The 13,623-nt window shown below is 37.1% G+C and overlaps 1 protein-coding gene across 1 annotated transcript in view; it reads left to right on the top strand.

Moving 5' to 3' along the window:
* Positions 1 to 12,667, top strand: part of GGH (gamma-glutamyl hydrolase (conjugase, folylpolygammaglutamyl hydrolase)) — a 14,047-nt gene extending 1,380 nt beyond the window's left edge. Inside the window, exons 2-9 of the mRNA XM_009995589.1 lie at positions 520 to 634; positions 1,868 to 1,918; positions 4,995 to 5,079; positions 7,785 to 7,923; positions 8,764 to 8,870; positions 8,974 to 9,064; positions 10,235 to 10,372; positions 12,356 to 12,667. Coding sequence (XP_009993891.1) covers positions 520 to 634; positions 1,868 to 1,918; positions 4,995 to 5,079; positions 7,785 to 7,923; positions 8,764 to 8,870; positions 8,974 to 9,064; positions 10,235 to 10,372; positions 12,356 to 12,477 — 848 coding nt within the window. The 3' untranslated portion in view covers positions 12,478 to 12,667. The remainder of the gene's footprint in view (positions 1 to 519; positions 635 to 1,867; positions 1,919 to 4,994; positions 5,080 to 7,784; positions 7,924 to 8,763; positions 8,871 to 8,973; positions 9,065 to 10,234; positions 10,373 to 12,355) is intronic.
* The last annotated feature ends 956 nt before the right edge of the window (positions 12,668 to 13,623 follow it).

The following is a 13,623-nucleotide window of genomic DNA, read 5'->3' as shown; positions in this document are numbered from 1 at the left end:
GCACACTCGCTCCCTCCTCGCACACTCGCTCGCTCCTCGCACACTCGCTCCCTCCTCGCACACTCCACGCTCACTCCTCGCACACTCGCTCACTCCCTCCTCTCACGCTGCCTTCGCTGTCCCGCGCAGGGAACGGCTGCTAAAACCGACACGAAACCCTGCCGGTTCTGTGTGCCGTGAAGCGGTCTCCTGAAGCGTGGGGTTTATTACAGCTTTGACAAATGTTGCCACGCTGCGCATGCCTTGCTTAAAAAAAACCCCAACAACCTTACAATAGCTGTAACTTATTTAATAGAAGGTGCGTTACTAAATAGTTAAACTGAGTCATATTGTGTGTTTATTTGGTACCTTGTGACTAAGCGTTGTACTTAATGCCCCATTGTCTCGGTGTTTGTGATTCCTTCAGGCAGTAAGTGTAGCACTGTAACCTGCCACGTAAGAAATTCGAGTTTAGTTATTATTTTAGCGTGTAGCACTTTTTATTTGTATAGTGATAATTTTCTTTCTTTGATCCCTCAGGGGTATTGGCACAGGAATGTCACTTTGAGAAGTTCAACAAATTTGGGAGTTCTTATATTGCAGCTTCATATGTGAAATTTTTGGAATCTGCCGGTGCCCGAGTTGTGCCAATAAGGTAGATTTTTACATCCTCACAAGTGGGTAGTAATTGTTTAATGTAAGGGTATTATTTTAGAGAAAGCAGTCATGCTGCTTTTCTAAGAGCTTAGAACTCCTAAAAGACTATTTGAAATGGCAGTTTTGGAAATCAGAATAAACACAGACTGCAACACATACTTTTAAATATTTCTTCTTAAGATAATTGCCTTTCTTTGAAAAATATTTTTTTATCCCATAAAATGATCCTCCTTACTTTTCATGTGTGGTCTGTGAAGTTAGCTATGTTCAGTCTAATGTGTAGTGCCCCAGAAGCACACATAGGTATCTAGGTACATATATATACGCTGTCTTTTGTCACATTCTGTAGTCCTAGAATTCAAGTAATGGAGGAAGGCTGTTAGTAGCTAGTACTTCAAAGTCCAGTTCTGCTCAAAGTATGGGTCACTAACTCTGTGTGCTGTATTTTGTTTGTTGGGTAAAGAGCAGCAGAATAAGTAACAGAGCTGACAATACTTCATAGCCAACAGTTGGTGAAAAAGTAGTAAATGCACTGGAATCGGATGTTAAAATGGTAATTGTCAGAACTTAATGATACTAGTGCAGCTGCAGAAAATCACAATAGCATGTATATATACAGTCCAATAATAGCACTAGTTAAGTGCCTGAATTAGAAGCCAGTGTTCCTCATGTAGCTGGTGGAGCTTTGAGAATGTTTGCTGACCAGCAGCTTCATCAGTGAATGGAACCTTCTAATTCTGGCAACTAAGTGAGATACAGCAAAGCCAAACACTTTGATTATATCCCATGTATCAGCTGTGCAGTTTAGCTGTCATACTGGTTTGCTGACGTTTTGCTGATGCTGAGGTCTTCCTCATCGTGCCGCCTCTCAACTGTATCTTGACTGAAGAATGGGTGTGACCCACTGTTTGCTGCTCTGCCCTTCTTGGAGTCGATTGGGAACCGGAGTTGCCAGTCTGCAGGAAATAATAGCCATTCCATTTGTATAAATGTTAAATTTAACAAGTGTCTGCAAAGGGTCTCAGAGTATCTAATCCTGACAGAGCCCTATTTTCAGTCTTGTGGGTTGAGCTCTTTCAACTGAAATGTTTCATTTGAATTGGGTCTGCTTTATTCTGTTCAAAGCATGCTTTCTACATATTTTCTGTGTTGCATGTGTCCAAGAATTATTATATTTTTATGGTTAAATATATTTTATATATATCCTGTATCTATTTTTTTGGTGTTTCAGGTTAAATCTTTCAGATGAAGAATATGATAAAATATTCCACTCTATTAATGGGTAAGTTTTGAGCACTGATTTTATGGTAAAAGACATGATAGTTCTGCTTTTGAGGTCTGTTGGATTCCCAAGAAAGCCATCTTTCTACTTCCTTGAGAGGTTGTCCTGAGAGCTCCAGACATGTACATATGTTTTGCAATAGAGGGAGCTCTGTTTCATCTGATGTCGGTCTGCTGCCTTTCTTTCCTTGAGGAGCATGTGCCAGATAATCAGCAACAGTGCCAAGGCTCATCTTGGCGTTCTCTTGTGCTTGTTTGCAGGCAGACAGAAGTGACACTATAGTAGTTAACAATTTTACAGGTGAAATAGCCCACTTCCTCTTTGTTAATTTTTTCTTCTTCCTCATTTGAGTCATCACCTTAATTTTGATATTTAATAGGACTTGCTGAATATTTCATCTCTGTTCACACCCTTTCTTCCCTTCTTTCAGTCCTCTCCATTTCTCCTCTATCAGACATGTTTCTGATTTCCAGTCTCTTCACCCTGTTCTCTGAGGGTGCTTTCTTGCTACTTGAGCAGCCCATCTTGCCCTTTGTGAGTTGGTGGCTTAGGCCTTTGTTAGACATTCTAACTTTTTGTCTGACCTATGGCAACTGTCCACTCATCTGTTCTTCCTGCATTTTAAATTTGGGATCTAATTTAACACATTTTAATTGTGAATTAAGCAAAGTCAAAACCTTTTATGTTTGCCTTGTGCAAACAGTGCACCTCAGAAGAGTTAAATCAGCTGATGCTACACTTCACAGGCTTGACTGTATGTGAGCCCATAGCATGTGATTGGGCTACTTGTAGTCATGAGATGAGCATCTTAAACCATGAATATTTTTGTTAAGCTTATGCATATACTAGAATCTTAATCAACATGTATAGAACTTGCAGATTTAGATCTGTTGCTGTCTGAAAAGAGTATTGTCCTCTTATGCTCCACAGCATGCCCCATACACTAAGATGAGTATCTGTACTTGATTATACTGCAAGACTGTATAAGACAATGACACTGTGTCCTCTGTAGCTCCTTATGTTGGAGACAAAATGTATAATTTCATCCCTTATGGCTGCCAGCCTCTCCTTGGTTGCCATAAGGACTTTCACCATTGTGGTCTCCCATTCTTTCTACCTCACCACCTACCTCAATGCAGAAGAGGGTGTTAGGCAAGTAGATCCAGTTCTCTTATCTTGCTGTCTTTGCAGTGACTGATAGTTGGGTTTATGCTATGTAAGTGGGTAAGGATGCTCTGTATTTCCTCATTTTGCCTCTACTGTCAGCTAATAGCTTCCACAGTATAGCTGTGTGTAAATAAAAATTAAGATCTCTGGAGGGAAGAACTTTCAATTTTATGGAAACTTAGAATATAAAAGAGGTACATTGATTTGTTGCGTTGTAAGAGCTTAGCTCTTACAGTTGAAATTATTTTTTAAATGCCACCTTTTTAAAAGCATGAAATTTACTATAGTAGAGACAGAATTTTAGAGATACAGCAATGTACTCCTGAGATAGTCCTTGAAATTCACAGTGAATATCATAATCTCTAGTCAGTTAGAGATAATGGAATATAGGTAGCTGCATTTCAGTTTGCTGATAACAAAGCCAAGCTATTATCATTGGTACTTAATGGGTTGCATCCTTTTTACATTAGCAGAAATTACATTTGTTTTTCCTAATAAGTATTGGCTAGTTTTTGGGTTGAACAAAAGGAGCAGGTGAAGTGAATTTTCTACCAGTTCCAGGTAACAATTTCTGCTTTGTCTTAACTAGGTCTCTGTAGAAATTGATAATCTGGCCTGTTTTGGAAATACCTTTAACTGTATTCATCTTCTATATTGGCACCAGAGAGTAATCTGATTCATAATTTTGTGAATCATTCACCTTAAGATAAACCTGGTCATGAGGGTTTAAATGCACACTCGTTCTGCAGATGTTTGGGATCCTGTGAGATGTTGGTAGTTTCTAGCTTGTTGTTATTGCCTCACTGATACAGGTTGCCATTTCTAGAGCACAGGAATATTGAGTAAATCTGTCAGCCATTTTGGTAAAAAAATCAGCAACTGATGGATTTGGCTTCTATAAATCTAGTTGGGGTTCTGCTGCAGTGGGTTAGGGAGCATTCAGATAGTCAGTTCTGTTGATACTGTTCTAATTACGGCCAGAAGGGATTTCCTTTATTTTGTGTTACTGTCTCAGATGGTACTTGATTACTTTCCACGTCATCACATGTATATGTTAAATCTCTGCTAGACTGTACTGAGTCTTTTGTGATGTTTGGTTTTTGGGAGCTACACAAAGAATTGCCATTGCTTATTTTAAAAACAAAAATTTTTGGTGGTGGAAAAAGGTTGTGCACTGTTTCTTTGAAATAGTCTCTGAGATTGCTATGTCTTTTTCAGCTATATTAGATCCTGTGTGACCAAAGGTTATGGCTAAATGTACTTTTTTTTCCCCTTTTTAATAGGAACTTTTTGATCTGTGTTGTCTGCAGTAAGGAGGTCACTCTGCCAGGACCACAATTGTTTTTTACTGAGATTGACCAGGGTTAATGAAGGTTGGATCCAGCATTTTAAAATGGTAGGGAGAGTCAGCTGAGAGTCAAGGCAGGATTTGACAGTCATTACACACAACCTTTTTGTATACCAGCTGAACTCTGTATGTTTTGTGTATGTTCTGTTTACTCTTATGTTATTCTAGACCTGATGACTACTTTGTGATAGTGACCATTCTTCAGGAGAACACTTAAGATTTAGGCTATGATTCATTTAAATTCTAAAACAACTAAATGTAGCTGTCTGCCTGGGCACTAGCTGTCTAAACTCACGTCATTAGTGGAATGCCAGTTATTGCAGCCTACAGGGCTGTTCAACCTACTGACCAAGTAGGTGTCTGCTCTAGAAAACACCACTGACTTTTCTGACTAGTTCCTTGCTGTCTATAAAGGAAGCTTATATTCCCACCTACAGATTGCTGAAATGTAGATGTCTTAATCCTACCCTTAAAACCACTGTCAGACCTTTCTCTGTGTACGTTGTCCAGGTTTTCTTTTGATCACCATTGCTAATCAGATTCTTGGATGTTGCCTTTCAGGGTACTTTTTCCAGGAGGTGGTGTGGATCTTAAGACTTCAGAATATTCCAGGGTTGCTAAGATATTTTACCACAAGGCATTAGAGGTAATTACTAAGAACAGTCTGTTCTTGTTATTGTCACTGTTCAGAGATCAAAATGACAGGGAGGCTCGTATTTTCAGTTTTCCATTAGCATCCAGTGTGTCAGCTGTAAGCCTGAGATAGTAAGTAGCTCATTGCTGGCTTCAGTGTAAAGAATAATTTTGTGGCTTAAGATTCAGACTCCTGACACCCTCTCCTGTTGTATGTTCTGAATCCATATTGAAGATAGAATTATCTTACAGTATAAGAGGTGGCTTTTTTCCCAGATTATTGTCAACATATTTTGAAGTAAAATTTGCATTGTGGAAAAGAATGGAGATTCATTGAGCTTTATATACACTCTTAACAATTTGTTACTGATCCTTTGTCTTCAAATTGAATACAAGTTTAAATTTTCTTCCTTTTTTCCTCTTTAGTGACTTTATTTTCATCTAACCTGGATTAAAATTGTCACAGAAGTCATACTTTGGGAAACTTTGCCGAATTCTAGAGCTAGTTATGAGTAATACTTGAACTGTTAGCATGGTAGAATCTTCCATTGGCAATGAAGAGTTTCTCTTATATCCTTATTGCCAACTTTCCAACAGCAGGCAAGGACTTCGCAGGCAGTGGTGTTCACAGAAGCAGTCAGCTGCTGCAAATCAGTAATTAAGTTACCTACTCTTCAATCCCCATGCCACCAGTGTTGTTATTCTTTTGTCTAGCTCTTGTCTTTATTTGTGGTGATTATTAGTCTGTCACCTTAAACCTGAATCTTGCAAAGACTGTCTCACTTATGTAGAAGAAAATTGTTGTTTGTCTTTTTGAAACTGCTCACTGTGTGAAGTGCAGCCTGTGTCTTGGTATTCAGTTTTGGGATGAGCGTTTCTTGTGGTTGCAGTAGTATTATGAAATTCTGTTGACAACTATTATGAAATTCTTTTGACATTTCACAAAGATTAACAGAATTACTTATGTTGTAATTTTATGATTGGAGAATCATGTTTATTAGATGATACATGTGTTTCATGTGAGTGAAAGGCAGAAAGTGATTTTTAGTTCATCATAGGTAACTAATTAATAAGTTGGGGTTTTTTTCCTTTGTGATCATTGCACATTTTGATTTTCATCTTTTGAGGCTTAATTAGAGCTATAAAATGTAAACATTGGTAGTTTTACTAATGTAAGATGAGCTATTATAGTAGAAGAGTATATTAGCATGTGCCGAGCTGACTGAATTTTGTGTGTTTTTAAAATGTACAAGGGCTCCTTTGCTTTTTGAATTCTCACGATGAGAAATTACTCTGCTTTAACATGAATCAAATATATAACATGCTAACCCCCATCCAAGTCAATAGAATTTTACTAGCTAGGCAAAAGCCTAAATGAAATACTGTGTTCTAACTTTTAAAGTAGTTTTTAAAATGTGACGTCCTTCGTGTTTTAATACGTGCTTAGCCTCCAGGCTAATTATTATTTTAAAAACAAAAGGTGGAAGCACAAAATAGTTACAATTCAGTTGTAATTCTTCTTAAGCTATAGTCCATTTTTTTTGCCATTAGTGATTTTATTCCTCACTTACATGGAAGAAAGTGGAATTACAAGTTCTGTGTCTCTGAGTGCATGACAAATTTTCATAAAGATTCTGCAGCACCATTAGCTATCTTTTTGTAAATCTTCCATTTTTACTCTGAGAAGAAGGGCTTATATGGGCTTTTATTACCACACTATCAGTAACACAGTAGGGTAACATTTATACTCTAAGCCTTTAATTTCAGCTTTCTCAGGAATCACTTTTGAACAGCAGCTCTTCTCCAGGGGGTGGGTGTGGTGTGGTATGCATGATTCAAAAATGTCTCGAAACCACACTACTCAAATTTCACAAAAACAGGAGTTCTGGAACATCTCAGTCTCTAACATATGCTTACCCCCAGGAATTAACCATACCAAAAATGCATATTTCTATTGTGTGTATGCACTTTGTTTAATTAAGTGTCAACAACCTAGTTTTGTTCCCTTTTTGCTTTCCTTTTCTTGTTTTTGCTTTCTTCTCATTTTTCACACTTACCTACCAGTTTTAATTAATTTGAAAATTACTGTCACTTTTTTATATTGCTTCAACTTACAGTTTGTCTTTCTGGAAGACAGGTCTAAACCTGCTAGCTAAACAAGCATAAAAGTATGTTACTTAAGACCACAGCCATGCTAATAATAGGATTTATGTTTTCTTAATACAGGCAGGTGGTCACAGGCATATGGAAATTGCAAAGAGCCCTTTCTATGTGATCGTAACATACTACATATAAAGTATGAATTGTAATGAATATGCTTTCCTTCAAAATGGTGACGGATTGGTTTGTGTCCATTCTTATGACTGCCTTTTTTATAGAAGTTTTGCCATTTTGTGGTTTATGTTTAGGCTGCTCTCAGCATTACTTCTTGGTAGAACAGAGCAGTCAAATTAATATCAACATTGGGCTCAGTTTACTGCTCCAGTGGACATGTGTATATCCCCTAGCCTTCATACTTGAGAAAAACTAATGAAGTCCGTCTTTATTCCAGTTGTAACTGAACTGTTGCAGTTCCTCTGGTAGCAATTGGGACTTCTGTGTAGTAGTTTTACTTCTCACCTTCACAAGAGAAAGTGAAAAGAGTAGCAAGTTCTCTTCAGGCTTCTTTTTGTAAATCTTCAGTACTTTTTCCTTACATTGTTGCTTTTTATTTTTAAGGCTAACGACAAAGGAGATTATTTCCCAGTGTGGGGAACCTGTCTTGGACATGAAGAGCTTACGTATCTCACAAGTAGTGAAGTTTTACTTGTTAACACCAAGACAAATGGTTTTGCACTCCCTCTGAACTTTACTTCAGGTGAAAAATCCATTACATCTCATGTCTGAGTTTTGCTGAGAGATGTTGTGTTTTGTTCATGATAAATACACAGCACTGAATGTTTGGGACATTTCTGATTATCTTGTTAAATTCTTTCTTATTAAGTTGCAACGACTTTTTATAAAATCAGTGCAGCTCTTTCACTTTTAAGACAGCAATGTGAGCACAAGTCATTTGAAACCAACAGCAGTCAGCAAAAACCATGGTTGTGGCTCTTAGAGTCTTTTGATAATTATTACCTACAAAAAGAAATGTGAGTGTAGGTCCATTTTTGTTACTGAGCTGAGCAACATTTATGGGTCCAAAACTCGGCAGGTGATTTTAATTTTTTCAAATCTTATCTTTCCCAATTATGAATAATAGTATTTGCTGCCCCATTTATGTGGTATTGAAATGAGAGGTACCGTAAGATAGAGCTGTGCCACTCAGGAACACAGGTAAAATATGGCCACTGTTGATACTTTATGGTTTATTTTTTGAATAATCCATCTGTGGACCATGTAGCATTCACAAATTCTGTCCTATGTGCTCACTGTGAGTGGAAAGGTCACTGAAACAAGTGGCAAAGGATGATGCTTGTTTTAGCAAGAACTTAAGTAGTAAAGTTGTGTCCTCTGTGGCGCAAGGCTGGAGGACCATGGTAACAGCGTAGTGGAAACCTGTTGTAGTTAATTCACTGATTTTCCTTACAGTGTATTCTAAACTCATACAATTACAGAAAAAAGTTTACTTTAATGCAGTCTTTTATTTAATTACCTCCTCTTCAGCATTAGTCCATCAGCTTGGATAATGAACAGTATTCTTTTCATTTTTTAATAGCTGCAAAAGACAGTAGACTATTCAAGAACTTCCCTGATGATGTGTTACATGCATTTGCTACTGAACCATTGACATCAAACTTCCATGTGTGGAGCCTCTCCATGGAGGTATTTGATAATTTTATTTCCTGAACACAAATGTTTTTGCTCTGATAAAACTAGAAACAAATTAATAAATAACACATTTTCCCCATTCTCCTCCTTATGACAGAATTTCACAAAGAACGAAAAGCTTCGTAACTTCTATAATGTTCTGACCACTAACACGGATGGTGAAGTGGAGTTTATATCTACCATGGAAGGTAGGGAAATTAATTTCCTTTGTAAACTCTAACTGTAACAAACTAGTTCTTCAGAGGTTTTGTGGTATTGACGTTAATTTGTACTGCAAACTTGCTGTTAGAGTAGCAGGGTGAGCATCAGTCCTGTCAGTGCTTTGGCTGTGAGGACCATAACTCTTGTTTGCAGGGGTATGGTATTTTTGAGTACATGTGAGCCTAATTACTTAATTTCTCACCTGTTGTTCCCCCTTCAGTAGTGGTATATATGAGTGCTGTGAAGTGTAGTGCCATGTGCCGCAGTTGCACCTTGCTTTCTGTCTGCTTATGCTTGTCTTCCTGTGATGCTCAGCATCTGTTTGCTGTACAGGGAGCACAGTTCAGGGTACCGAGGTAACAGCAACCCTCCCTCATTACTTGAGGAGCAATACTGGTCATTGCCCTCCTCCAAAAGCCTTTTGCGTTCCTTATCCTGGGTTGCATATATTTTGCACCCAGGCTTGCTTATCTCAAGAAACAAGTTAGCTCTTTAGGGAGTGGTTTATCTTGATAAGTGCACTTAGTAGCAGCTCTACAGTAAGGCTCAGCTGTCAGCCCTGAGGTTCCTCTGTATGGTGTGCTGGCTGTCCTCCAGAAGAGAAGAATAGCAGTTTGATCAGAAAACCTGATTAATGACTGACATCGCCCATGCCTGCAAGCAGTTAGCAAAGAGCAGTCATCAGCTGCTGTTCTCTGCAGGAGAGTTAAGGACTGCCTTCCTGCTGCTTGCATCAGGCCTGGCACTGTGCAGATAAGGAACTGCTCCTGGATTGACTGGGCCTTCAAGGAAATCCTGAAAGACTTGGATCTGTCACATGAAAGTGCCAGGGATGTCCTGTGTGGCTGTGAATGTTGTATGTTGAGCGATGCTGGCAGTAGATAGGAAGTTTTGAGACTGATACACTTGTAGCATTATATTTTTGTATGCAAAAATATTTTTGTGTGGAATAAGGTCCTTCTTTTACAATATTCCTTTTTTTCCTTCAGTCCAAATGTGACTTTAACAGAATTTCAACTTGCTGTTTAAGTTTTTTTTTTTAACTGTTGATAAGTGAGGTATTTTTGTAGCTTATCTTTGAGTTTCTTTTGCATTAAGACTAAGTACATAATTTTTAAAGCATAGACCTTGCTATACGTGCTTTGTGTTTGTTGTAGCCTATAAATATCCAGTTTATGGTGTCCAGTGGCATCCAGAGAAAAGTCCTTTTGAGTGGAAGAGTTCACCAGGCATTCCACATTCCCCATCAGCTGTAAGAGCATCATATTATATGGCTGACTTCTTCATTAATGAAGGTAAAAAGTTTATTATCTATAAAGGCAATTTTTTAGAGTGAAGCATTAGTCTTTGAAGATGACAGCCCTCTTTTTCAGCTGTCAAAGTTCAGTACATCTTACTGCTTTCTGAGAAGATTACTCTGCAAGCTTTACAGGTTTATAAAAAAACAAAGGTTACTGGAAAGAGAATGGCTTAGTAAAAGTGACACCAAAAGGCCAAGTATTCCACAAACTCTTACCAGTATGGCTGAAATCCCCTGTCTGTGCTGTGACTTTCTACTGTTTTCAATTATCACTTTAACATTTTTAGCCTCCCTTGCACAAAGAATTAAATGAAAAAAATAGTCCAGGAAAAAAAGACTCCATTTATAATTCCAGAGTTTTCTTCTGTTCCAAACTGGGTTACAGTCATTCAATGTATTCTCAGTTTTGCTTGCAAAATAATAGCACCAAAATTATAAATAGCATTTGGGCTAAGTATACAGATGTTTCAAAGGGGTGCAATATAGGACCCAAAAATTATGTACTATAGACAACGTAATTTATTTATTTTTTAATTTTACGGAGCTTCTAGTTTGATTTTGATACCTTAAGAAGCTACAAGTATCTGATGTGTAAAATTTTGGTACTTCATGACACTTCTGGTCTATTTGCTATAAGTGGGTTATAAATACGGGAGTGTTTGAATCCATGAAACTTACTTTATTTGTTTATACTTACGAAACCATTCTGCTCAAAGATAATTTTCATATTTTAAGTTTACTATTTATTAAATGGTTGTATCTGATTGGGGCTATGAAGAACATAATCAGTAACCTAATTGAGTTTGGTCTCTGGATTTGATCTCTAACCAAAGAGCCGCCTAATTGGAGAAAGCAGGCAGTGATTTAATGAAATGCAGCTTGTGATGACCTGGGCACTGAGAGTGTAGAAATAAAAGTTATGCTTCATACAAATTTTAAGAATTTCGATAGGTACTCATGGGAGACTAAGGCAAAAATAAAGGAGGAAGTATAGTAAGAGTGTGTTTTTTCTTTAATAGTCTAATACTAGGATGCAGCAGGTTTTCTAGTTTTATTTGCTACGTTCAGTCTGCACAGTGTATTACAGGCAGAAGTAAGCTTGCTCAGGCCATTATCCAAGTAAATGTGGCAATGAAGTGCCAGCTTTCCTTGTAAGTTCTGTTGAGAGACACTGCTTGGGAGCTCTTTTATACACAGGTGGTAAGCTTGTGCATAGTACCACACAGATAAGTCACTAGCTTTTGGATCTGTTGTCCTTCAATTCTAGTAGAACAAACTTGTGTCAGCCATCACTATGTGTCTACCCCCGTCTTGTATACCAAATCACAAGTTATTCTTCATTATCTCTCCAATCTGTGCACAGCTGCTTCTACTGAGTGTTTCATATCATAACATTATAAGGAGTAATTTATGGTTTTAGCTAATGTAAGACATAATGTCTTCTTTAACTTTGAAAATAAATCACGGAGTGAAAAATGTAAACTGTTTTCCACTGGAAAAAATATGTTCATCTATGATTACTTAGTAACTAAACCATTCTAGTGAAATATTATTTTCATATCCATTGTTAATTTCAACTTGTGTAGACTGGATAACATGATAAATCAGATGAGAATTGAGTTTTTATTGTCCTCACAAGCACAATCCATGCTAACACTGCAGCTTTCAGTACTCTGACACATTTCTTTCAGTATTACAGGTAGATAATACTACTAGATAATACTGCTAGATACAGTTATCTTGTGGATAAATGTTCTTGTACAGTCTTGGCTTTAAATTAATAATGAAATTTTTCAATCCCCAGTAATAAAATACTGCTGTAACCAACTTCCTGAAGATGTATCTTCACAGCTCTTTACCTACTAGTTACTGTGATTCTATTTGCTGTTATGCTACATAGAATAACTTACTTTGCCAAGAAAACTACTGTCAAGGAGGATAACAGTAAACTGATGTATACTTTTACAATGTTTTACAGCCCGGAAGAGCTTTCACCGTTTCCCCAATGAAGATGAGGAAACAAAAGAATTGATTTATAATTATGCTCCAATATATACAGGAACATTTTCTTCATTCCAGCAAATCTATTTTTTTGATTGAGTGTTGTGTCAAAGATGCAGTGTTGCTATTTATAAGTGGAATTATTTGCCAGCATTGCATAATTAAACTGATAGAATGCACTGCATGTGACAGAAAGACAGAACAATTCTCTTCCTTTAAAATTATTAATCTTGTGTTTCTTCTTCACTGTTGGACCATTAATATAAAAATTTACTTTGTTCCTGGATCACGCTTTAAGGCAAGCTACAGAAAAGCACAATTTTCTTTCAGGGACGAGATCTTGATTATGCTTATAAACTTGGAAGTAATCAGGTTATTGCAAGGAAAAACACTGTATTTATGTATTTTTAAATATAGAAGTTAAGTTTTTTAAAATGTTGTGGAGTATAGCACTAGAGACTTAGATACATTGCCTAGTTAAATTCTGTCCCTTTCAAATAATTTAACAAATGAGAATCCTCATCTTGGATCTGTCATAAACATATGGATGTAACCAAGTTCTTGACAGGTGCCAAATAGTAAGGAGATATGACAGAAAAGAGACATTTTTCCTTAAAAAGCACGTTCTATCCCATTTGTGAGGCTCTTTCTCTTGTACATTCAGCATTGTTTGAAATGCTTATACTTTGTGACTTCTACATAACTATGAGGATGCAGTGTGAACTAGGTGTCACAAACATCAGGTAAAATAAGTAAGTTTGGAGGGCATAGTTAAGTGCTCATTCCACTTTCTCTTCTTTTCAGATTCAGTTTTATATATCCTTGAGGAATGTGTCTGAGAGTAACTGGGGTCAGCAGACAGATAGGAAGTGCAGACGTCCATCTCTTTGTATTTAAAAGAATGTAAACCTATTTTTGTCTTTATACAGTCTGACTTTTCCTGTAGCTACTGGATAGAATTGTCACTTTGAGTCAAGAAATAGTTTGCCATTGACAGTAAAGGCAGCAGTTTGTTTCTGTCTTGTTGGATAGTTTAATGCAGCTAGAATTCAAACAGCAAATGAATGTATATGAGAAACCTATTAATGTTGACATAATGTGATTATAGCAGTTGCATTCAATACACTATTATATCTTTTAAAAAAATTTGCTCTGCTTTCACTTAGTGAAAATTTTGTTCAGTGGTTTTGTGTGGTATCCAAAAAGAAACTAAGATGTGACAATCAAATATAGCTCTCCTCTGTT

The sequence above is a fragment of the Chaetura pelagica genome, unplaced genomic scaffold (assembly GCF_000747805.2).
Source record: "Chaetura pelagica isolate M959 unplaced genomic scaffold, ChaPel_1.0 scaffold83, whole genome shotgun sequence".
Taxonomy (NCBI): domain Eukaryota; kingdom Metazoa; phylum Chordata; class Aves; order Apodiformes; family Apodidae; genus Chaetura; species Chaetura pelagica.
This window is presented reverse-complemented; position numbering and strand designations above follow the sequence as displayed.